The sequence below is a fragment of the Bufo bufo genome, chromosome 9 (genome assembly GCF_905171765.1).
Source record: "Bufo bufo chromosome 9, aBufBuf1.1, whole genome shotgun sequence".
In the NCBI taxonomy this organism is placed as follows: domain Eukaryota; kingdom Metazoa; phylum Chordata; class Amphibia; order Anura; family Bufonidae; genus Bufo; species Bufo bufo.
Genome location: NC_053397.1, coordinates 194,415,661 through 194,442,134, shown reverse-complemented (window position 1 = coordinate 194,442,134; position 26,474 = coordinate 194,415,661). Strand labels below are relative to the sequence as shown.

Sequence of the window (26,474 nt, the reverse complement as noted above, 5' to 3'; positions counted from 1 at the left end):
TCCTACAGGCTCATTTGTATATATTAAAACAACATTTTTCTCAACAATGCGGGCACATATGAACATGGGACCAACACAGATGCCTGCAGCTGCCAAGCGCACATGTAACAGGTCAGCCAGTTTCACAGGTACAAATCTGCTGACAGATGCCTTTTTTTAAAGGGGTATTCCCATCTCACTAGGATATGCCATCACTTTATCATCGTTGAGTGTCAGACCTCTGGGACCCCCAGAAATCCTGAGAATAAGGAGGTTGCAGTGATGAGGTCCCATTACTGATTTTCCCTGAAGAGCGGGCAATACATTTACGTGAATAGAGCTGGCTGCAGATCCCTTCACGCCGGGTGGCTTGGAGCGCTGCTGTGCAGGGAAAAACAATGAATCTGAACAGCAGCTCCTTCTTTATTAGAATTAGAGGGGGCCCCCACTGTTCATAGGTCATGACATCTCTGAGCAATATGCCACTGCTCCGTGAAATGAGACTACTCCTTTAAGCTCGACATAAACCTAGAGGAAGACCTTGGCAGCACAGCACACAGGTCCACAGCTGCCCTTATTGCTGCCGCACTGGTAATTGTAGATTTGCATACAGCGCCAACGCAATCTCCGCTTTGACGGACATGGGCACATCCCCAGTGTTTTGATGATCACTGAAGGTCAGTGCTAAACAACATCATCGTCTGTTCGCCATCTTACGCAGGCTTTATTTTTATGTACCACTTCCCCTCCTCCAGTGCCCCGGCTGAAACGCTCCATTAGCTTCCCATGACACATCATTGCAGTGAGGCTGATTTAGTAGTGGCTCAGGATCGGAGGAAGAATAATGGCAAGAAAGGAGGGAGGGGAGGACTGGACAGGCTTAAAAGTAACTTGCATTCCCTCTTAAGACAACATGCCTGGCTGGGGAAAGAGGAGCGGCGGGGGCAGCGGGTAAATCTTCCCCCCCATGTCCACAGCAATTTCTTTCTAGCGCTGGTGGTAGAGCCATAAGTTACTGAGATGGAAGGAGAGAAGACGGCCGGTTGGCAACTAATGGGACTGCGCTTAAGAAAGCGAGTGAGGCATTAATGCAGAGGAGCCGGGTGGGGAACACAGCACAGATTTGGTGAAATGCCACATGGGTATTAAACTATACAAAGTAATGCGCTAGTGACCAAAATGGTATAATATGCACAATAACTGCAATGATGGCAATGCTGGCACCAATCTTTTAAAACTCATCACCTGTAAATGGGCCGTCTCATCACGACAACCCAATTTGAATGTGGCTAAAGAAACAGCTGACCGTCATGAGTCGGCTTTAGAAATCCCAGGGAATTAGTCGTCTCCTTGAAGAGATCCTGCTGGTCATACTAATGCAAATGATGTACGGTTCTGACAATGGGGCACTCTGTAACAGACGAGTGTAGCCCAACTATGCTACGGGAAGGGTTAAAGTTGCTCTGTCAGGTCTCGCATGCTGCTAAGGGATATAGCCCTTTAAATTCTAGAAGGTTCATAGAAAGCAGGACTCACAGGCTCTCCCCATGTTCGGGTGGGCTAATAATGACTCACAGGCTTGCTATGTGTGGGAGTAGTGTAAGCAGGACTCACAGGCTCTCTCTAGGCTTGGATAGGCAAAGCAGGACTTACAGGCTCTCTCTATGTTCGAGTGGGCTATTAAGGACTCACAGGCTTGCTATGGGGGCGGAGGGGGTTGAGGCAGGACTCACAGGCTCTCTCTAGGCTTGGATCGGCAAAGCAGGACTCACAGGCTCTCTCTATGTTCGAGTGGACTAATAAGAACTCACAGGCTTGCTATGTGGGGGGGGGGGGGGTGGAGGCAGGACTCACATGCTCGCTCTATGTTCGAGTGGGCTAATTAGGACTCACAGGCTTGCTATGTGGGAGCGGGGATGGAGGCAGGACTCACAGGCTCTCTATGATCGAGTGGGCTATTAAGGACTCACAGGCTTGCTATGGGGGGGGGGGGGGTGGAGGCAGGACTCACAGGCTCTCTCTAGGTTTGGAAAGGCGAAGCAGGACTCACAGGCTCTCTCTATGTTCGAGTGGGCTAATTAGGACTCACAGGCTTGCTATGCATAGAGGCAATGGAGATCTCACAGGCTCTCTCTATGCTTGGACAGGTGAAGCAGGATTTGACAGGGGTAATAACACCTGGTTGTCAAATTATTCATACATTTCTAGAAGGAATAATAAAGAAACAGCACAACACAGAGTTATAAGAAAAGATCCTCCTGAATTGGTATTTCACGGGGATCACAAGTTTCTACTAACACTGACGTCACTAGAGGTGACAGTCCTCTTTAAAGAGCCCCAATTGTGAAATACAACTTCACTAACTGACCTGATTACCAGATTTACATTAATCCTGTCTCTCTATTAGTACCCCGAGGTCTATACCTCATAGGGCTCAGTAATGAAGGCATATTCACATAGAAGAACTTGAGAACCCGACGTAAGCTTCTATTAAAATGTATTCATTAATTCCCTTTGTGTGCAGCTGTTCACACCCAACTTGAAAAATGTGATATATAGATCACTGCTCGTCTTCGGATGGCAGCCAGAAGATGTAAAGGACGTGTGAAGGAACTTACTACACGTCTCTAAATCATTCATGCTCTCTCTCTCTCAAATGTTGCCTCACCTCGGTCTTACGAAACGATTATTCAAGCACTGATAAAAAGGCAGAAGAACAGATCAGCACATTTCAAGAGACAAAAGAGGCTGTTTACCTCCAAGAACCAGAGACGATGGGCAACTATGATCTTAAAAATTCTGCTGATTGCAGCTGAAAAACACCTCTAGAAGATTGCAGGTCAGCATTGATTTGTCCTGGTGACGCTTCCAGTATAAACCAAATGGACTGTAGTTAGGAGGGTTTTCCATACTTTTGTAAAATTTGTAAGGTTAATGTGACCGCTGCAGCCAATCACTGGCCTCAGCAGCGAAAGGCAATTTTTTCGATTAATTTGCATAGATCACTGCTTCCCTTAGATGTTTTATAACATTTTTAGAAACCTCTTTAATTGGTCGAGAAGTATCTACATGTACGAATTACAGGGGTGCATGTGACCGTACACAGCAGAAAGATCAGTAGGCTGAGCAGGTCACCAACTTTCAGAAAAAGCCATTAGCAGGTCAGCTTTGGCCACAGATCTTATGGGCTTCATAGCAAACACACTGCAAAATACCAAGACAAATAGAGCTCCATACAGCCAGCCTGGAATACTACAAAAATACAAAAAAAAAAAAAAAGTGTTGTCCAGACTTTTTTTTTTTTTTTTTTTACAAAAAGTTTTCCAAGAGTTCAATACTGATGGCCTATTCTCAGAATAGGTCATCAATATTTGATCGGTGGGTGCCCAACACCCGGCATCCCAGCCAATCAGCTGTTTGGAGAGACCGGCCTGCTCCAGTGAGTGCTGTGCTAGGCCGGTGATGTCATGTTTATTGGTCACATGGGCTAGGTGGGAATGGGCCTGGCCTGCAATACCAAGCACAGCCCCTATTACAATGTGCAGCGCTGTGCCTGGCATGTCGTGTGTTCAAACAGCTGATCGATAGGAGTAGCAGGAGTCAGACCCCCACCCAATCAGATATTGATGACCTATCCTGAGGGTAGGCCACCAACAGCGAACTCCCAGAAAACCCCTTACAGAATTTTGAGACTTTGTTAAAAAAAAATAAATAACAGCGTCTAATATACCTGCTACCTGGTCCTCTGGTGGTCCCCTTTGTTTGGATCGACCACCAGAGGACACAGATAGCTCAGCAATATGTAGCTCCAAGCACCACACTACACTACACCCCCCCCTACACTTATTAACCTCTTATTCGCCCCTGATCACCCCATATAGACTCCCTGATCACCCCCCTGTCATTGATCACCCCCCTGTAAAGCTCCATTCAGATGTCCGCATGATTTTTACGGATCCACTGATAGACTGATCGGATCCGCAAAACGCATACGGACGTCTGAATGGAGCCTTACAGGGGCGTGATCAATGACTGTGGTGATCACCCCATATAGACTCCCTGATCACCCCCCTGTCATTGATCACCCCCCTGTAAAGCTCCATTCAGATGTCCGCATGATTTTTACGGATCCACAGATACATGGATCGGATCCGCAAAACACATACGGACATCTGAATGGAGCCTTATAGGGGGGTGATTAATGACAGGGGGGTGATCACCCCATATAGACTCCCTGATCACCCCCCTGTCATTGATCACCCCCCTGTAAGGCTGCATTCAGACATTTTTTTGGCCCAAGTTAGCGGAAATTTTTTTTTTTTTTCTTACAAGTTTCATATTCCACTAACTTGTGTCAAAAAATAAAATCTAACATGAACTCACCATACCCCTCACGGAATCCAAATGCGTAAAATTTTTTAGACATTTATATTCCAGACTTCTTCTCACGCTTTAGGGCCCCTAGAATGCAGGGCAGGATAAAAAACCCACATGTGGACCCCATTTTGGAAAGAAGACACCCCAAAGTATTCCGTGAGGGGCATATTGAGTCCATGAAAGATTGAAATTTTTGTCCCAAGTTAGCGGAAAGGGAGACTTTGTGAGAAAAAAATAAATAAAATCAATTTCCGCTAACTTGTGCCAAAAAATTTTTTTTTCTATGAACTCGCCATGCCCCTCATTGAATACCTTGGGGTGTCTTCTTTCCAAAATGGGGGTCACATGTGGGGTATTTATACTGCCCTGGCATTTTAGGGGCCCTAAAGCGTGAGAAGAAGTCTGGGATCCAAATGTCTAAAATGCCCTCATAAAAGGAATGTGGGCCCCTTTGCGCATCTAGGCTGCAAAAAAAGTGTCACACATCTGGTATCGCCGTATTCAGGAGAAGTTGGGCAATGTGTTTTGGGGTGTCATTTTACATATACCCATGCTGGTGAGAGAAATATATTGGCAAAAATACAACTTTTCCCATTTTTTTATACAAAGTTGGCATTTGACCAAGATATTTATCTCACCCAGCATTGGTATATGTAAAATGACACCCCAAAACACATTCCCCAACTTCTCCTGATAATCGGAGATACCACATGTGTGACACCTTTTTGCAGCCTAGGTGGGCAAAGGGGCCCACATTCCAAAGAGCACCTTTCGGATTTCACTGGCCATTTTTTACAGAATTTGATTTCAAACACCTTACCACACATTTGGGCCCCTAGAATGCCAGGGCAGTATAACTACCCCACAAGTGACCCCATTTTGGAAAGAAGACACCCCAAGGTATTCCGTGAGGGGCAAGGCGAGTTCCTAGAATTTTTTATTTTTTGTCACAAGTTAGTGGAAAATGTTTTTTTTTTTAAATTTATTTTTTCTTACAAAGTCTCATATTCCACTAACTTGTGAGAAAAAATAAAAAACTTCCATGAAACTCACTATGCCCATCAGCGAATACCTTGGGTGTCTTCTTTCCAAAATGGGGTCACTTGTGGGGTAGTTATACTGCCCTGGCATTCTAGGAGCCCAAATGTGTGGTAAGGAGTTTGAAATCAAATTCTGTAAAAAATGGCTGGTGAAATCCAAAAGGTGCTCTTTGGAATATGGGCCCCTTTGCCCACCTAGGCTGCAAAAAAGTGTTACACATCTGGTATCCCCGTATTCAGGAGAAGTTGGGGAATGTGTTTTGGGGTGTCATTTTACATATAACCATGCTGGGTGAGAGAAATATCTTGGCAAAAGACAACTTTTCCCATTTTTTTTTATACAAAGTTGGCATTTGACCAAGATATTTCTCTCACCCAGCATGGGTATATGTAAAATGACACCCCAAAACACATTCCCCAACTTCTCCTGAATACGGGGATACCAGATGTGTAACACTTTTTTGCAGCCTAGGTGGGCAAAGGGGCCCATATTCCAAAGAGCACCTTTTGGATTTCACCAGCCATTTTTTACAGAATTTGATTTCAAACTCCTTACCACACATTTGGGCCCCTAGAATGCCAGGGCAGTATAACTACCCCACAAGTGACCCCATTTTGGAAAGAAGACACCCCAAGGTATTCACTGATGGGCATAGTGAGTTCATAGAACTTTTTATTTTTGTCACAAGTTAGTGGAATATGAGACTTTGTAAGAAAAAAAAAAATAATAATCATTTTCCGCTAACTTGTGACAAAAAATAAAAAGTTCTATGAACTTACTATGCCCATCAGCGAATACCTTAGGGTGTGTACTTTCCGAAATGGGGTCATTTGTAGGGTATTTGTACTGTCTGGGCATTGTAGAACCTCAGGAAACATGACAGGTGCTCAGAAAGTCAGAGCTGCTTCAAAAAGCGAAATTCACATTTTTGTACCATAATTTGTAAACGCTATAAATTTTACCCAAACCATTTTTTTTTTACCCAAACATTTTTTTTTTAACAAAGACATGTATAACAATAAATTTAGAGCAAAATTTATATATGGATGTCGTTTTTTTTTGCAAAATTTTACAACTGAAAGTGAAATTTCATTTTTTTTTCAAAAAAATCGTTAAATTTCGATTAATAACAAAAAAAGTAAAAATGACAGCAGCAATGAAATACCACCAAATGAAAGCTCTATTAGTGAGAAGAAAAGGAGGTAAAATTCATTTGGGTGGTAAGTTGCATGACCGAGCAATAAACGGTGAAAGTAGTGTAGGTCAGAAGTGTAAAAAGTGGCCTGGTCTTTCAGGGTGTTTAAGCACTGGGGGCTGAGGTGGTTAAAAAGAGTACCTGCCTGCATGGTCAAAGCTATTAAACCAAGCACAGTATTTGGCATAGTGCCTGCCCTGCTAATTAAAAGGATACCGGCATTGGTGTCCTCATCTGGCCCTGTAATCGCGAACCACAATTTTTGTGCATACGCAATAAGCAATTGTTCAGCAAAGTTAGTTGAAGCGGATATACTGCGCATGCACTTAAACTGTGGCACACTGTGCAAGCATGACGCCTAGCCATGTCAGTCAAGGGGAGGGGGACTGGTCAGCACTGGAAAGCAGAGGAGCTGAGGGGCACAGAGGGACTAAGCTCGGCTCATCGGTGCACCAAGATCCTCATTTGCATGTATGCCTGGTTTAATAGGTCTGATCCTGCCGACAAGTCCTCTTAACTAATCTTACTGCAGGGGAATAGAACATGTAGTGCAGTTCAGGAGTAGTCACATAAGGTGATCAGGGAGTTTCCTAATGGACAAACCCTTTTATACTGGGTAAAATTCCACCAACAAAGCAAGAAAATCTGTTTATTGACGATATAGAGAAGGGTCCTCTAAAAAAAAAAAAAAATATGTAAGTTGTGCCGCCGTATGGTGACCCTGAATTACTCAGGTATTCTCTTCTAGAAGCAATGCTTTTACTGGAAAACCTGTCTGAAATGCAGAATTACGTGGAACGTGCCACAATTTTTTTTTTTTTAGGTTATATTCTGTAAGAGACATAAAAAAAAAAAAATCTGCACTCTTCTATAGAAACGGAAGACATGCAGAAATACAAGAGGGTTCTTAGGATTGTTATAGGGGCCGCATTACAACTCTGAGGCTGCACTGAGCCATAATACGCCGCTGTGCAGTTGTTCAATCCCACGCACTATTGAGAGGTTTCCAGCACCACCTACTGGCCAATGTAGAAAACACCCAGGACGTTTCTGGGATGCAACGTTAACTGCTCAGATGAATATTTCTAAAAACTGCCAACCATACAATTTTGTCTCCCGTGTACAGTTATAGACTTGACTGATGCTTGCATAAGTCTTAGTTAATTGTTTCTATGTCATTCAGATGGCATCTGTCAGCAGGAAAATGCTTCCGTTAGGATCAGGGCATTAGTGTTATGGTCTAGGAAAGCTTCAGTAGATGGTTCAATGGTACGCTCTAAATCTTCGAGTTCTGCCCACAGGAGCCTTCAGACAGACATTTCCAGTCCTGTGCAATGCACTTTAGGACTGGTATTAAAGTAATTTGTGGTCAGGTTTTAGCAGCCAAATTATTCATCTTTCAACACAGCGCTTTATCTAAAAAGCAGTAGCCAGGGCTTCGCTGTGACATCTAGGCGACAGCAGCCAAGTGTGAAGTTGAACTACAGAAGCCACATAGATCTGCATGTACAATACATAGTATTGTGAAAAAGTTTTAGGCAGGTATGGGGAAAAATGCTGCAAAGTATCGCTGGGTTCAGATCACGTTTTTGCCATAGGTTTAACGTTTACAAAAAACATATACGTTAACGGATGCCTCATACGGATACCATACAGTGGTATCCGTCACCATAGAGATCCACTGTTAAACGTATAGGTTTTGATACCGGACTCTGCAGGATACAAAAGCTAGGTGTGCTAGGCTAGTACTTTCACAGCATTTTGCTGGATCAGTCATGGATGAGCAAAAACGCCTTAGTCATGATAATACAACCGTCTGCATCTGTTATGAACGATCCGGTTGTATTATCTTCAACATTGCCAAGACGGATCCGTCTCGAACACCATTCTTAGGGTACTTTCACACTAGCGTTTTTCTTTTCCGGCATGGAGTTCCGTCCTAGGGGCTCAATACTGGAAAAAAACTGATCAGCTTTATCCTAATGAGTTCTGAATGGAGAGCAATATGTTCAGGAGGCATCAGTTCAGTCCCTCTTACGTTTTTTGGATGGAGAAAATACCGCAGCACACTGCAGTTTTCTCTCCGGCCAAAAATCCTAAACACTTGCCAGAATGCAGGGTACGGCATTACTTTCCATTGAAATGTATTAGTGCTGGATCCGGCATTAAAATTGCCGCATTGACTGATCCTTTCTTCCGGTCCACGCACGCGCAGATCTTTAAATCTGTAAAAAAATAAATAAATAAATACCGGAATCAGGTTTTCCCGGATGACACTGGAGAGACGGATCCGGTATTTAAATGCATTTGTCAGATGGATCCGCATCCGGATCAGTCTAACAAATGCATCCATTTGCGTCCGGATTGCCGGAATTGCGACGGAACTGCCTGCCGGAATCTGCCTGCCTCTGATGCAAGTGTGAAAGTAGCCTAAGTCACTGGGGGGACGGATCAGTTTTCTTTTGTGGTCAGAAAACGGATCCGTCTCCATTGACTTACATTATGAGTCATGACGGATCCGTCTTGCTCCGCATCCCAGGACGCACTCAAAAATGCTGCTTGCTGCGCTTTTGTGTGCATCATGGGAACGCAATGAAATGGAACGGAATGCGTTCTGGTGCACTGTGTTCACTTCAGTTCAGTTTTGTCTCCATTGACAATGAACAGGGACAAAACTGAAACTGAAGCGTTTTCCTCCGCTATTGAGACCCTATGACGGATCTCAATAGCGGAAAGGGAAAACGCATGTGTGAAAGTAGCCTTAGCTGGACAAGGTTACCTAAACAGAGAATTACAAGCAGTTTGAGAGCCTGCTAGTTAATAAAGTCTTGTGATTACAGCAGCCTCAGCACTGATACAAGCAGGGTAAAGTAGAAAGTGTAATGTGAGCAAACAGGCTTGTAGAAACTGTGAAGATGCATGCACATAGCACAATCAACACACATTTTTTACGTAACTAATTGTTGCCAAATGCTGTGATTTCATAAAAAAAAATAAAAAAAAATTAAAAATGCAGTGTCCTGTCCAGATTTTAACTGCGGCAATAAAATGCACCATGACTGTGAAGGAGCTCTTCGAGATGCAATATACCGGTAATCATTCTCTATGACCTTTTGCCAGCCAGCGTCATTGTGCCAGCCCCCATGTAGCTATAGCCTAAAACCAAACAACATATTTAGGGTACTTTCACACTGGCGGTAGAGTGATCAGGCAAGCAGTTCCGTCGCCGGATGCAGCCAGTTGTATTATTCAATCAGATGCATTTTTCTCCGGTTTGGAGATCCTCTGCTGGATCTCAAAACTGGAAAGGAAAATGCAGATGTGAAAGTAGTCCAACAGTGTCACGAGACTGGGACAAGAAGCTACGGGGAAGAAGCTAATCTATAAGTGCAACAGGTTGGTACCTAGTAAGTCCATTTTCAGCCGCTGCGGTCATAAAGGTATACGTGGAGAGCATCTCCACCGCTTGTGCTTCCGTTTATGGTGCAGCTTCTTTTCCATGCACAGCTGCGATGAAAGCTGGGACACAAAACGCTTTAAACTGGAGAGGTTTCTTCTACTGAAAATCCCTCTGGCTGCATTCAGAAGTGAAGGCTGGTGACCCCGAGCACATGATCGTGTGGCTTGAGAGGTGACCCGGCACATATGTGATTAGTACAGCTTGGTTCCCCCGGGGCAGCTACTGTCCTATAGCCAAATTAGAGGTTGAACCCCCTGTGGAGAAACGCTGTCTGCAACCTTGCCCTGACTGTGGATATGAAAGAGAGGACATGAAAGACTGGGAACTGAATGTCCTCTGCTCTGCCGGCCCACCTGAGCCCTGGGCTCTTTAACATACAGTACACCGCTACTTTGTACTCTCATAACTTTGGTGGAATACATTAGAATAATCATTTCTTTCAACCTTTCTCATAGTTCAGACTGATTTGTGACAAAAATTTTACATAAATGCTTCTTTCTATTGCTGAAACCAAGTGGTAAAACTGAACTGGAAAAATCAATTCATTGCTGCAAAATTTAACTATTTCAGATGTTTCTTCACTCGGAAGATACGGATTCTAGACCCAACTGGTAAGGGGTTCTTGAGGGCCGTGCTTCCTAGAACAAAGTACGCAATATGTAGGTCTCCCCCAGAATGGTGACGATGATCTCTAGTGCCACCTACAGGTGTCTACACCGTTAAGTTAAAGGGGTATTCCGCTGGGTAAAAGTTATTCTCATATCCACAGGATATGAGATAACTATTAGATCGGTGGGGGGTCCTACCACTGGGACCCCCACTCATCACGAGAACGGGGGCCCCTTAACCACCTCCTGAAATGACCAGAGCGGCCAGTCTGACATGTGCCGGCCGCTCCATTCATTTCTATGAGAGTCCCGGAGATGATCGGGTACAGCGCTCACCCATCTCCGGAATTCCCATAGAAATGAATGAAGCGGCTGTGATTCGGTCATTTCAGGAGGGTACGGGGCCCCTATTCTCGTGATCAGTGGCGATCACAGTGGTAGGACTCCCCTCGATCTAATAGTAATCTCCTATCCTGTGGATAGGGGATAATGTTTACCAACCAGAATACCCCTTTAATGCCCGACCGTCTAAATGGGGTATTCCTACATTAAAAAGAGATTGCATATCCTTAGGTACTGCAATCACTTTATTATTGGTGGCCACACGTTGTATGTTCGTTCCATGTCCGAACCACATTTATTGCAGACTGAACCCCGCATTCATGTGGCCAAGTCATAAATTAGGGAACATGTCCTATTCTTGTCCCCCCACCCCCCCCCCCCCCCGACCCATTTCTGTGAAGAAGTTCGGGTTTGGGTACCAAACATGCGTGATTTTTCTCACGCGAGTGCAAAACGCATTACAATCTTTTGCACTCGCGCGGAAAAATCGCGGGTGTTCCCGTAACGCACCCGCAACGCCCGTCTGAAAGAGGCCTTAAATTCGACTCAAGTACGTAAGTTAATACAAGTATATGAGAGGGAATAATTGCATAAACTCAGACGGCGAGGCGGCGGAAAGAACCAGATCTACACTAATGAGGATGGAGCCTGAAGGGGAGTTTACGCCACACGAGTGGACAACTGCTGAGCGACTTCTGATCAGTAAGCATGTGGAAGTACACCATTACAATTGATTGGCCAGCATCCGGCCCACATTTTCTCCCCTTTAAGCAAGACGTAACTTGTTATCTTGCTAAGCAGAGAGGAGTGTCTGCAACAATGCAGATACCAATTATCCCATCCTCCCTCTCTGGCTACATGACCTGCAAAGAGTGTCGCTCGGAAGCTACAAAAGATCATCATTAACTACGGTGTAAAAAGCCTGGCGGAATTTGTGCCGCCTTTATAAAAAAAAAATAAGGTGCCTTTTACAGGTAACAGAGCGTTCTCGTTAATAAAAGGACGCTTCAACGGGCGTTCACATGACCTCGCAAGGAGGGTTAATCTCCCACGGAGCTCTTCAATCTTGGGCTGGCTCAGGAGGCAAGGCTTTGCAAAGGGGGCAGCAGAAAGGGCAGAAGCGGCAGGCTGCTGATTCAGCCAGTTGTCTTAAAGCCACAGGACATTGAGGGGGGAAGGGGGGCATATCCAAGCTTCTGGGCATTAAAGGGGTGGCGGCTGTATGATACACCCAGCTTGTGGCCCCGCCCCATATGCCGCTGACGTACAATGACGCGGGAAGGGGGGGGGCAAGGTGATAAAGAGGATCTGTCCACTCTCCTGACATGTGCATTTTAATAAACAGAGTGAAACCTTTAGGCGATAGATTAACAAAAAATGTACTCCTCTTCCAGGGTGTGGTCTTCTCAGAGAAGATGGCTAGTATGCCTAATAGACGGAGGGGTGGAAAACCTGTCTGGTTTACTTACCATACAAGGCAGATATGTATATATTCTGTACTGTACTAACAAGACATGAATCAAGTGTTCGGAGTAAGACAATGACAGGTGGGGACTTATTAGCGGAATAAAACGTCTACGAGACACAGTCTTACACAAGGAGACAATTCTTGTAAAGACGCCACATTGATTCCTTTTCTTGCACATAAATCTCTGCTCGTCACTTCTGCAGCTTCAGTGCTGACCCTCCACTTTCAGCGGAGATCAAGGTTGGATACATCAAAGGCTCCTGACACAAACTCAAGCTTTCTGCTGGCTCCTGACAAACTTCTATTACAAGCGCTGATTTAACCATTGAGGCCGGTTTACTCCAACAACGCTTTGTGCCGCTCTGAGAAAGTGAAGCCCAAGAAAACCTGAAGATGAATTGTACGAGCCCTGCTGAGTAGTCCGTCATGGGCTCCAATTCTAGAAGAGTAAGGAATATCAGAACGAGCTTGCAACTCTTGCAGAAAACCGCGTTACTTACCTATCCCAGATCCAACGCTGCGCATTGCCGCGGTCCCCTCCTGGTTGTCATGGCAACAGCGCATGGCGATGAGGTCATCCTGCCAGGTGACATATAACCAGTTCTGGTGGTGTGACTACTGAGGTAGTATACTTTGGCAGCCACATCAACGGTGTCATTTCTATTCGGTCACTGCAACTCCGCTAGTCCAGCCTCGTTGCATCAAATGCATTAATTCCACTCAGCTGCATCAACCCTGTTATTTCAGGGAGGGAAGACCAGGGAGTGGTGAATGTCAGCACGGTCTGGAGCAGGAGAGGCAAGTTAATTTTTTTTTTTTTTGTCTAATGGGGCTTGGGGGTATGATCTGAGGAGGAATGGAGGTCTGATCTGGGGTCTGAGGAGGAATGGGGGTCTGATAGAGCTTCAGGGTTTTATCTGAGAACGAATGGGGGTCCAATCTGAGGAGGAATGAGGTCTGATCTGAGGACAAATGTGGGTATGATGGCTGTCTGTTCTGAGGACGAATGGGGGTCTGATGGAGGTCTGATCTGAGGAGGAATGGGGGTCTGATGGAGGTCTGATCTGAGGGGGAATGGGGGTCTGATGGAAGTCTGATCTGAGGAGGAATGGGGGTCTGATGGCGCTTAGGGGTCTGATCTGAGGACGAATGTGGGTATGATGGCTGTCTGTTCTGAGGACGAATGGGGGTCTGATCTGAGGAGGAATGGGGGTCTGATGGAGGTCTGATCTGAGGAGGAATGGGGGTCTGATGGAGGTCTGATCTGAGGAGGAATGGGGGTCTGATGGCGCTTAGGGGTCTGATCTGAGGACGAATGTGGGTATGATGGGTGTCTGTTCTGAGGACGAATGGGGGTCTGATGGAGGTCTGATCTGAGGAGGAATGGGGGTCTGATGGAGGTCTGATCTGAGGAGGAATGGGGGTCTGATGGAGGTCTGATCTGAGGAGGAATGGGGGTCTGATGGAGGTCTGATCTGAAGGGGAATGGGGGTCTGATGGGTGTCTGTTCTGAAGGGGAATGGGGGACTGATGGCACTTAGGGGTCTGATGAAGAATATTTTTTTCTTATTTTCCTCCTCTATAGCCTTTGTTGGTCTTATAGAAATAGACAGTACTTCCAATAAGCAGATTCTCCGTTGCTACGGCTCCCCTGCGGCTCTCATTATTAGGCTTCTGTATTCCGTATACGGATCCTTGCACTATGTGCACAAGTCAATCCTGGGCCTGTCACAGGCAACTGCGCGCTGAAATGATTGTGAACATAATAAGGGGAGTATTTCAGTCAAATGGAGATTAATGACCACATGAGCTAGATACAAACAGATAGGGCACACATAGCACATGCAGATGACAAACGATTTCCCCTATTACTAGCGGCCCGGCAGGTCAGGATGATCATAAGACCCGGGCTACTACTGCATGGTTTTTTTCATGCACTGTCTGACACGCAAGGTCACCTACTGCACTGCGTGAACATCCATCATTCTGATGAGACATGATTAGATGCCAAACACAGGGATAGTTGGGCCCAGGTGGTTATAGAGACAATAAAGCCAACATTTGTCGGCATTAGACAATGATAAAGATGACACAAAGCAATCAGGATTCACTGCGATCACAATGGAGTAAATACACCGCGGTACGATAACCGCAACCAATTGTTATTGTAAAATGCCGGCTGTGTTCAGGATCTCACCATTGAGAGGAAAAGATTTAGTGCGAAGTAATGACGCCAGCGCAGCTTTTACAATATGTAGGACATTAGTCTGTATTTGCTCGATTCCACACGGAAACGCCTCAGTTCCTTCCTAGTGACTTGATGCCAATCATCACGCAAGTCTTCTGGCTCATTCGTATCCTACTTCTGCTGTAAAGAAGTGTCTGCTGGATAAGACTGTGGCATATCTTGAAATGTGAACATACCCTCCAACATGCAGACCTAATAATGCCATGTACCCGACACTCATCAACCCATGTAGTTAGGGTTGCTGCTCTAAAAGGTCAGCAAGCATCTGAGGTGCCCATGACTAAAGGACCTTTACACGGGCCGAGAGAAAGGAACCATGAATATCTGATCACCCAGTCGTTAGCTACATATACATTACGATCATTCGTCCCCATAATTTCCTTGATTGCCGCCAGCTCATCCCTTTTTACACAGAACAATGTACTGCTGACGAACACGGATTTTATGTGTCACATGGAAAATGTTTTCACCTAACTAAGGCTACATGCGGTTTTTTTTTGCGGAACGGCACGGACAGCCATTGATATAACTGCCTATCCTTGTCCGCAAAACCGACAAGAATAGGACAGGTTATATTTTTTTTGCGGACCACGGAACGGAGCATTGCGGCCCCATTGCATGAGGCCTTAAAAAAAAAAAAAAAAAAAAAAAAAAAAAAAAGTTGTCTGTTTAACTGTGGTGCGCATGTAGCCTAAGGCTACTTTCACATCTGCGGCAGTGCAATATGGCCGCCAGTTCAGGCAGAGAATGCTGAAAAATTGGCCGCCTGGCCGACTCTTAGTATATCTGCCAGATTGTACGCCGGAGCTCAAGGTTTTTGGGGCGGGAGGGCACTCCCGTTGCATCCGGTAGTGCCGGATCTGCCGAAACCGCCTGTCGGAATCCATGCAACAGATGTGAAAGTAGCCCAAGGGTGATGTTCATATGACGGGTTTTGAAAATGATCTAAAAAAATCTGCGATAAAAAAAAAAAAAAAAAAGGATAGACACTGATTTTCTGCGCAGTTTTTGGAGCTTCCCATTCATTTCAATGGGAGAATCAGCATGCTGCTTCTACAGATAGAGCAAGTTCTGACTCCTATTGAAATGAATGGGAGTCTTTCTAGCGTGGATTCTGCATTAAAAAAACTGCGCCAAAAAACATTGTGTGAATGGGCCCCAACAATCTTGTTTGCTTGCTCGCTGGATAATCAGCAGCACATTTAAAGCAGCAATTTTGAGGAACTTTGACTTTCCGCTGTAGCACAACATCCTGAAACTACTACGCATTTTACTCTACCAAACGTTGTTGGCCTGCGTTGTATGCCAACACTGCGAGAGTCAGCAGCATTAGTTGTCCTTACTCTGAACCTAATTACCACCTCCCTGGTGATGTCATCCGCTCCAGTTCCCAAGACCAACCCCTAGGTACAAGACTGAACGAGAAAGTCAAACAGACGGCAGATAATATGTAAAAGTCCATGGTCCACAAACTTCTAACAAGGCCACCAATGTATCACAAGATGGCGGTGCCCCTTTACCCCGAAGTACAAATCCACCGATGGAGGGAGAGAGAGGTCTCCGTCATAAAATCTCCTGCAGATCTGCCACAACTTCTAAAATAATTGCAAGTGCCTAATGCCGCAGGTCTGGACACCCCAAAACACCAGGAGCCTCAACTAGACTCCTCTTCCGTCAGCAATCTTGGATTCTTCCTATTGTACGACAGCGGCTTCTCCTCTCTTCACAGCGACGACGCAATCACGCCGGGCCGAAGCAGCGATAACGGTTTGCGAAGCGTCTGTTCAGCCGTCTGCTGCTGAAGGTGTATGGGCACCCTGACGTTAGTCGTTGTGTATGGTAATTACTATGCTTCTTTTTATCTGTCTCCGTTTTCAGGACCCATTGTTGTAATCGGTTTGTTTTGTTGAGCTTGCTGCGGTGTCTTTGTGCATCAGTCACTAGGTCTGTACCCGTGTTCTTTAGTTGTCAGCAATTGTTTACTGGGGACCTAATGTCACCCTACATACTATATTCTGCACTTGCGAGAGTTCTCTTTAGTCAGGTCTTTGACAGCCAAACAACTAGTACTGCATGCTGCTCGATTCTACGCCAATCCATTAAAAAATATATATATATAAAAAATGATGGGTCCATTAGAACTCAATAAGATCTGCCCTGACTCCAGAAGCCATTACATTCGGTATATACAAAGCAAAAAATAAAAATAAAAAATAAAAATAGATTAAAAAAATAAAATACATATACTGTTTCTTCAGACTAGAAGATGGAAATAGGAAAGTAAGAGGAAAAGTTTCATGCTAATTGAAACTTCCACAGGTGGTGAAGGGGTTAAAAGTGTAACTGCCATTTCACTACCAAAAAATAAATTCCTAACATATGTGATGCTGAAGAAAAGATATTCATGAAGCTGCATTTTTTAACTAATTTTACCTTTCTGATGTCTGTATTCAGCCCTTAGCAACTCTGTGCCTCTATTTCAGCAACTTCCTAAGATGGCCTCTGCTGCTCTTCCTGTGAAGATCTTTGCCCTTCCTTGAGGCCATCATGTATTTCCCTCACTTCCCATAAGCCCTTGCTCTCCTCACATGAACTAGCAGGACCAATCAGAACGCAGATAACTTCCCACAGTACCCAGAGCAGTGTGTATCCTCACATACAGCTAACCAGAGACAAGCCCTTTACATTTAAATCAGTAAGCATTTATTTTAACCTCTTAATAGCCAGCGGTACCTGCTTATATCTCTGGTTTGGTACCAGCTTTCAGACAATACCAGAATGACATAAATCTGTTCAGTACAGGGGAAGATATCAATGATAGAAATCGGGATGCTGAGAATGAAGCTGAAAGTAAAATCAGATTTTACCCGCGATTATTCCCAACTCTATTTCTAACAGTGATTTCTCCTCTGTTGCTTGGAGTAGATAGAGCTGTCATTCTGGCCTTGTATGAAAGCCTGGACTATCAGCTGCATATTTGCTGCTACCATTGAGAAGATATCACTATCTAAAGCATCCCCCTCCCCCTCCACTTTCTGCCTCAGCCCAGCTCCAGGCTGTCAGGGCTGAGCTCGTCCGTCTCTTGTTATAATACTGAGAAGACGGACTGCACAGGCAACGCTGTGAGATGAGAGCTGCTGAATAGGAAAGTAGCATGCATCTGTGGGAGTTATTAGCAGGTAAAACTGAAAATGCTAAAGTTTTAAAGCACAAAAGCAAAAAGTGGAGGGGGGAGGGGGGGGATGCTTTAGATGGTGATATCTATTCAATGGTAGCAGCTAGAAATATGCAGCTGACAGTCCAGGGTGTACTATACCATTAGGGAATAAAAAAATGAAACGGCGGTTACACTTTATGGTCACTAGCTTTGGTGCTCTAGGATAGAAGAGAAAGTCCACATTTTATTAAAGCTAGTTCAAGAAAAAAAAAAAAAAAAATGCATGAACTTGGCAACAAGCAGAACACTTACCTGCTTCCAGCTGCAGATCAGCCAATTTCTATTGTTCCTTAAAAGTGCCTCTTATATACCCACACACTGTCATTTATGTACTATACTTACATCTCATATACCCTCACACTGTCATTTATGTACTATACCGACATCTCATTCACTCACAAATTTTTGTACAGTATATACTATACCTACACCTCTTATATCCAAACTGTAACCTATGTACTATATCTACACCTCATATACCCACACACTGTAACCTATGTACTATATCTACACCTCATATACCCACACACTGTAACCTATGTACTATACCTACATCTCATATACCCACACACTGTAACCTATGTACTGTATCTACATCTCATATACCCACACTGTAATTCTTGTACTGTATCTACATCTCATATACCCACACACTGTAACCTATGTACTGTATCTACATCTCATATACCCACACACTGTAACCTATGTACTATACCTACATCTCATACCCACACACTGTAACCTATGTACTATACCTACATCTCATATACCCACACACTGTAATTCTTGTACTGTATCTACATCTCATATACCCACACACTGTAACCTATGTACTATATCTACATCTCATATACCCACACACTGTAACTTATGTACTATACCTACATCTCATACCCACACACTGTAACCTATGTACTATATCTACACCTCATATACCCACACACTGTAACCTATGTACTATACCTACACCTCATATACCCACACACTGTAACCTATGTACTATATCTACACCTCATATACCCACACACTGTAACCTATGTACTATATCTACATCTCATATACCCACACACTGTAACTTATGTACTATACCTACATCTCATATACCCACACACTGTAACCTATGTACTATATCTACATCTCATATACCCACAAACTAATTTATGTACTATATCTACATCTCATATACCCACACACTGTAACTTATGTACTATACCTACATCTCATATACCCACACACTGTAACTTATGTACTATACCTACATCTCATATACCCACAAACTAATTTATGTACTATATCTACACCTCATACCCACACACTGTAACTTATGTACTATATCTACACCTCATATTCACACACTGTAATTCTTGTACTGTATCTACTAGACCTACACCTCTTACAGCACAGCAGACAGAACTCTGAGTGCAATCCTGGACTAATGTCTGCTGCCAAACAAGACAAAAGGTGTGCCAAGGGCGCCACCCAGTGTCTTCAGCTGCAATAACAGTCAGCGCTGACACTGAAGGCACACATACATCATAGGAGAAATATTTCGATGGTGCAATAATAAATCTGTAAATAAAATCCAATGGCATCCAAACAGTGATAAATCTGTCATTCTGCTGATGCATGGCTGCGGGCGAGTGACAAATCACGGCACTGCTCTCACTTAAAGGCATAAAAAGTGGGTAAATGGGATTCTGCGGCTTATTTCATTTCAAATGGGCTTGAAGCAACAGGGAAATTTAACCCATTGGCAGCCATAAGGAAGAGTCCAGAAGAGACAAACCCCACCACCTTACAGAAAAATACAGGGGCTCAACTTAGTCCGCTCTCGCCGTGCAGCTTCAGAGAGGTGAACGGCCACTTACCTGGATACAATGCTGGAGCCATTATAAAGATCGCTGGCGTAGGAGAGGGTAGCGAGAGGACGCACAGAATTATATCGGGTAAATTTGGATAAACACTCTTGAAACTCATCCAACTGACTCACTGTCCGACTGTCGTCTGCCCGAGGGAGAGAAAGGAGAAAAGGTGAGATCAAAGCACAACACAAAGCGTACACACTTTATAAACCATTTACAAGCAGGGTAATGGTTCATGAGGCACTTTAGGGGGCTGTGCAGGGTTAATAAAACCTGGCTTTCCTTCAGAAACAGCGCCACCCTGAGCATGTGTTGCTTCTGGTATTGCAGCTCAAGTGACGTTGATAGGGCTCGGTAACAACACCGGCCATGTGCGAGAGGTGTGGGACTGTTTCTGGAAGACACCAGCCATGTTGTTCCAGTTCTGTAGAATCCCTTGAAAGAAGTATTCCACAGACAACGCTATGTCATCAACGTCTGATCACTGGTCGTCTGAGTTCGGAGACCCTTAGCAGCACATGGTAAAGTGCAGTCGCCTATTTTATTTTTATTTTTTTACCCCAATGCAGCACCAATTCTTGACCAGATGCTATACACCAGCTTCGCTTTAAATGGTCGCTGAAGGTACCTCACATGGCGAAGGATGACGTGCGATCATCTGCTATCTACAGGCTCAGTCTGTATTGAGGCTCAGCCCCAAGAACGTAGTGCCCATGGTCAACACGATCTGTACTTTCACCTGCATTCAAGTCCTTTAAATGTATTCCCTATCTTAGCAAGTGGTGGCATACCACCAAGACTTACTAAGGGACTGACCCCCACTGATGACAAGAAAACAAGGGGTACCTTATCCAACACCTGGACATGAGTTGCGAGGCAGGAAAAAATTCAGCAATTGATGGCGTCCCGGGGCGGTCCCCATCTAGAGCTCTGCACTCGTCAGTTTCTAACGTATAATGGGATTTGTCCTTAGTTTGTCCCCCTCTTTCGTGACCAGTCACCCGATTTAATTCCCATGGATTATCACCTGAGCGTGATATTAAAGCAGGTCATCTGCGCATAAAGTAAAATTATGAAACCTACCTTAGAAAAAATAAATAAAAAAAGTTTAAATGTGTAACGGATTTACGGAAGTCCTTCAGTCTACACACGACCTTCCAGGCTTTCCTGGAAGGAGAGTCCATGCTACGTCATGTCAAGTCTGACTCAAATCTCATGCATGTTCTCTGCACAGCGGAAGTGATCTGTACGACCCACCGTTCATCTTTGTACTGTGTACGCGCCATTTCTTCTGGGCCTGACAATGGATAGTACAGGTCACTTATACTGCGCAGTCGCTGGGAGTATAATGTGCACAGAACAGAGGCATGTCAATCAAGCCATAAGAGAGGGGTGCTCTACAATATTGTGGCTTCACCCAGCAGACACCGCTCTGCAAACGTCCTTGGTTAAGCGAAGGTTCATCACAGAAAGTACAACGTTCCCATGACTGTCAAATGTAATGAAAGGTTCGCTTTAAAGGGCATGTCCAGAACTCAAATACTGATGACCTATACTCCAGTGAGCGCCGTCGCCTTCTCTCAGCTCACCAAGCAGAGTGGCGTACATTGTATAGCGGCTGTGCTTGGTATCGCAGGTCAGCCCCATTCACCTGTATGGGGCTGAGCTGCATCTAGGCCTTGCGAACAATGAACGTGTCGTCACTGGTCCAGGAGAAGCAGAGAGAAGGCTGTGAGTGCCGCTGCCTTCTCAAACAGCTGATCGGCAGGGATCCCGGGTGTAGGGCCTCCACCGATCACATACAAAAGTCTCGGAAAACCCCCTTTAATATCCAATAGGTGAAGGCTCGACTCTGGCACCCCTACCATCACTTGTTGGATGGGGCTCAGGCGACTGCTGTGGCCTCTTCCTTGGCAAATGACTTCACGTCCATCATTGAAATGACCTTTCTGCAGCTCAGTGAAGGGGACTGACCTGCAATACCATGCACAGCCACTAAACAATTTATGGCGCTGTGCCTGATATACAGGGTGGCCCCCAACAAAAGTAGCCCGCCTCCAGTGATCGTATGACAAGATGAACGAGCGTGTTTTTTTTTACCCACAAGTCATAAAATATGCTGAAAGTGATCCCCGTTTACGTCTCTGCATCTTTGGGCACGTCGGATTAGATAACTGATACTGCGGATAGTGTTTTTGATATTTTCATCAAGTTCATCCAGGGGATGGGGATTGTTAGAGGACACTTTCTGTATGTGGAACGTGGCGGGAAGTTTGGGGAACGTGGCGGCCATAATCTCTTGCTTACAGTTTGCTCCTTCGTAAACAGTTAATGAACCCATGCCAGTGAGCTCCGTCAGAAGGTGCGGCACGTTGCCCCATCTTGTTTTTTCTTCTGGTGTTAGGCTACTTTCACATTTGCGATTTTCCTTTCAGCTATCGAGATCCGTCACAGGATCTCAATACCGGAGGAAAACGCTTCAGTTTTGTCACCATTCATTGTCAATGGGGACTGAACTGAACGGAACAGAGTGCTCCAGAATGCATTCCGTTCTGTTTCATTGCGTTCCCATGACGCACACGAAGGCGCTGCAAGCGTTTCGGCATGAAACACAACGCAAGTCAATGCTGCCGGATCAGTTTTCTCAGACACAAAAGAAAAGGGATCCGGCACCCATTGACTTTCTACTTTCACACTTTTCCGGTATTTAGTTCAGTCACAGGGGCTCAATACCGGAAAAAAAAAGCATCAGTTTTGTCCTAACGCATTCTGAATGGAAAGCAATCTGTTCAGTATGCATCAGGAGGTCTATCGTTCCGTCCCTTTTACGGTATTTGGCCAGAGAAAATACCGCAGAATGCTGCGGTATTTTCTTCGGCCAAAATTCCGGAACACTTGCGGGATTGCCAGATCCGGCATTAATTTCCATTGAAATTTACTAATGCCGGATCCGGTACCAAGTGTTCAGGAAATTGCCGCATTGAGGAATCCGGTTTACCCGTCTGCGCACGAGCAGACCTTTAAAAATTTGAAAATAAATAAATAAATAAATACCGGATCCGTTTTTCCAGATGACACTAGAGAGACGGATCCGGTATTTCAATGCATTTGTCAGACGGATCCGGAAACCAATGATATCCATTTGCATAAGAATTTCCGGATCCAGCCGGAATCCAACGACGCTAGTGTGAAACTAGCCTTACAATGGTTTTAGTGCCGGATCTGTCTTTCACCAGCAGATGTCACTGTTCAGCTGATTATTTAACGAAAACTATAGAAAGAGTGACCCCTGCTGGCTACACAAGGGAAAACCTAAATATAGAAGGAATGTCCACAGTCAATCCATATGTAATGATTACCTAAGTGATGGGTTTCTTAAAGGAAATGTGTCACCAAAAAATGTATCTACCAGTTAAAACCAGATAGCGACATTTCCTTTCCTTTTTGTCTGATCTGCTCTTGACATCGTTTAGAAAGCATTAAGAAAATTGCTTTACGGCAGCCCCATGGGCCATAGACACAACGGTCAGGAGGGGACTTCTATGGGAGAGTTTTCCACGCTCTGTGACCTGTGCAGAGCTCATTGTACAAAGAAAGAATAGATAGTCACCTATTGTGAATGGTGGATCCTGGCTTATCTATACACAGAGATGATATCATTAAAGGCAGGATTAGAATGACAGATGAGCAGATAACTGCAGTAAAGGGATCTGTACAAACCAAGTGGCGCCTATTACACGGCTTAGCAGCCAGTGTGAAAACTGAAAGAATTTATGTTTTTTTTTTACTTATAGTTACTGACATGGAAAATTCAACCAGTCAACCAGTACTGACGAGGGAACCCTAAAACCACTGCCGTCTATTAGATGGGTCACTGGTCTGGCCGACGTGAGCAGATTTGCATACTCTTTACCATAGAGCATAGCCTGAAAAGAAGTCTTCATACAATCACTGGGTCGCGTCAACGAGAACCAGTATATCCCCCCAGAGTCTTCACATAATAAGGATGTCGGAATGCACCTACCTGACGCACGAGCCATTCTGGTAGAAAAGTAGCACTGCTCCAAGTCCTCAAAATGTGCTGTGAGGCGTTTCCGACGCGATGCCAGCGTACTGTTATACCACGGCTGCTTTTTTGTCTGCGCGTATGATAAGAAACCATTAGGAAAGCAGTACACAATCAATGAAGCATCAGAGGTGTCCAATAAGGATTACAGGCTAGTAAATGACAATATCACATTGATGATGAAAGCTCCCCTTATCTTGGTCTGTCCCAAACAGCCCAACTATAAATTATAAGAAAAAAATAAAAAATCAAATAAAAAAATGTTAAAGAGGTTGTCCTGCCAAATATATTGATGACCTATAGTCATGATGGTTCATCATCATCAGATAGGTGAGCGTCCGACCCCCAGGACCCCCACTGATGAGCCATTTGAAGAGGAGGAGGTGCTACATGCCAGCGCTGCTTCCTCTTCATTACACTGTCCGTCGTCTCGAAAATGCAGTGTAATGACAAGTACTCGCCCCATTCACTATGCAGCCGCTGCAAGGGAGACGACGCATCTTCAAACAGCTGGACAGTGGGGGTCCCGGGTGTCGGACCTCCGCCAATTAGATATTGATCAATAGCATTGCTTACTTACTTGGGAAGTTCCACTGAATCCAGGGGGTTGACTGTATTCTGTGGAGTCGATTATGCTACTGTAAGAAAAAAAAAAAAGAGTAATGTCAATAAAGCTGAATCACCTTGCCAACTTTTTAATATTTTGATTCCTCTCAATTTCTCTGCTTGCTGTCATTGAGTGAAGACACCACTTTACAACCAGAGGTTGAAAATTAGTACACACTGACCCGTGTGGCGTTCTTCAATACCAGATTATAGTCAAAGAGCTGGGTCAATTGGAGATCTGTCACCGGTTTATGCTGCCCTTACTTATGACACCATAAGGCCCCTTTCACACGAGCGAGTATTCCGCGCGGGTGCAATGCGTGATGCGAACGCATTTCGCCTGCACGGAACCCGGACCCATCCATTTCAATGGGGCTGTGTACATGTGCGTTGGTTTTCACGCATCACTTGTGCGTTGCGCGAAAAACGCAGCATGTTCTATATTCTACGATTTTCACGCAACGCTGGCCCCATAGAAGTGAATGGAGCTGCCTGAAAATCGCAACGCATCCGCAAGCAAGAGCGGAAGCGATGCGTTTTTCACGGATGGTTGCTAAGAGATGTTGTTTGTATACAATCCATTTTTTATCACGCGGGTGCAAAACGCATTGCACCCACGTGATAAAAACTGAACGACGAACGCGATCGCAGACAAAACTTAATGACTTTGCCTGCGAAATCGCGCATTTTTCACTGAATGCATTTGCAACGCATCTGGACACGCTCGTCTGCTAAGGGGCCCAACACTGGTGACAGATTCTCTTAAAGGCCAGGTACACAGTTAGTGGTAAGGAATCTGCCACGTATTCGGTAGCAAATCTGTGATGAATCGGCAGCAGTTTCTGTGGGGCGACTCCTGCAGTAAACTCTGTGCATTAAAAGGCAGGTGTCATCAGAAACTGACTTATTGTTCAAATCACATTTTTATGTTAAACTTATTTTTAAAGAATTTTTGAAGATTTCATTTTTAAATTCTTCATGTCCATACCTATATTTAAACAAAAACCATAAAATCTTACAGATCACTTTACTGCAGTTATCTGCTCATCATTACAGGCAGTATTACAATGGCAGATACCACCTCTGTGTAAAAATAAAAACAGGATCCGCCATTCACAATAGGTTATATCACAGCTTATCTACTCCCTCCTGACCTCTGCAGAGATCACACAGCATACCTCCCCCTCCTGTCCATTGTGTCTAAAGGCGCATTTGCACGTGCCGAGGAGCAGCAGATTGTCTGGAAGGAACTGCTCCAGTGGAGATGAGAGCTGCATTTAAATGAAGAGATCACCTCCACAGTATAAGGACGAGGGATTGCTATTGCGATCACTCGTTCTCATACAGCTGCATTGTTTCTGGGCATCACTTTCACACTGGCGTTTTGGCTTTCCGTTTGTGAGATCCGTTCAGGGCTCTCACAAGCGGTCCGAAACGGATCAGTTTTGCCCTAATGCATTCTGAATGGATAAGGATCCGCTCAGAATGCATCAGTTTGCCTCCGATCAGTCTCCATTCCGCTTTGGAGGCCGACAGCAAAACGCTGCTTGCAGCGTTTTGGTGTCCGTCTGACGAAACTGAGCCAAACGGATCCGACCTGACACACAATGTAAGTTTTCTATGACACAATCTGGCACAATAAAAAATGGATCCGTTCTCCATTGACTTTAATGGTGTTCAAGACGGATCCGTCTTGGCTATGTTAAAGATAATACAAATGGATCCGCTCAGAATGCATTCCTCTTTGGTGTCCGTCTGATGAAACTGAGCCAATCCGTCCTGACACACAATGTAAGCCAATGGGGACGGATCCGTTTTCACTGACACAATAGAAAACTGATCCGTCCTCGATTGCATTTCAATGGTGTTCAAGACGGATCCGTCTTGGCTATGTTAAATATAATACAAACTGATCCGTTTAGAACGGTTGCATTATCTCAACGGATCCATCCATGACGGATCCGCACAAAACAGGAGTGTGAAAGTAGCCTTAGACAGTACGACC

At 44.7% G+C, this 26,474-nt stretch overlaps 1 protein-coding gene across 3 annotated transcripts in view; it reads right to left on the bottom strand.

Moving 5' to 3' along the window:
* Positions 1-26,474, bottom strand: part of COP1 (COP1 E3 ubiquitin ligase) — a 203,162-nt gene that overhangs the window by 108,315 nt on the left and 68,373 nt on the right. For all 3 annotated transcript variants that reach the window (XM_040407024.1, XM_040407023.1, XM_040407025.1), the window contains 3 exons: positions 24,444-24,501; positions 23,822-23,936; positions 19,804-19,939 (listed from right to left, as the gene is read on the bottom strand). In XM_040407024.1, coding sequence (XP_040262958.1) covers positions 19,804-19,939; positions 23,822-23,936; positions 24,444-24,501 — 309 coding nt within the window. The remainder of the gene's footprint in view (positions 1-19,803; positions 19,940-23,821; positions 23,937-24,443; positions 24,502-26,474) is intronic.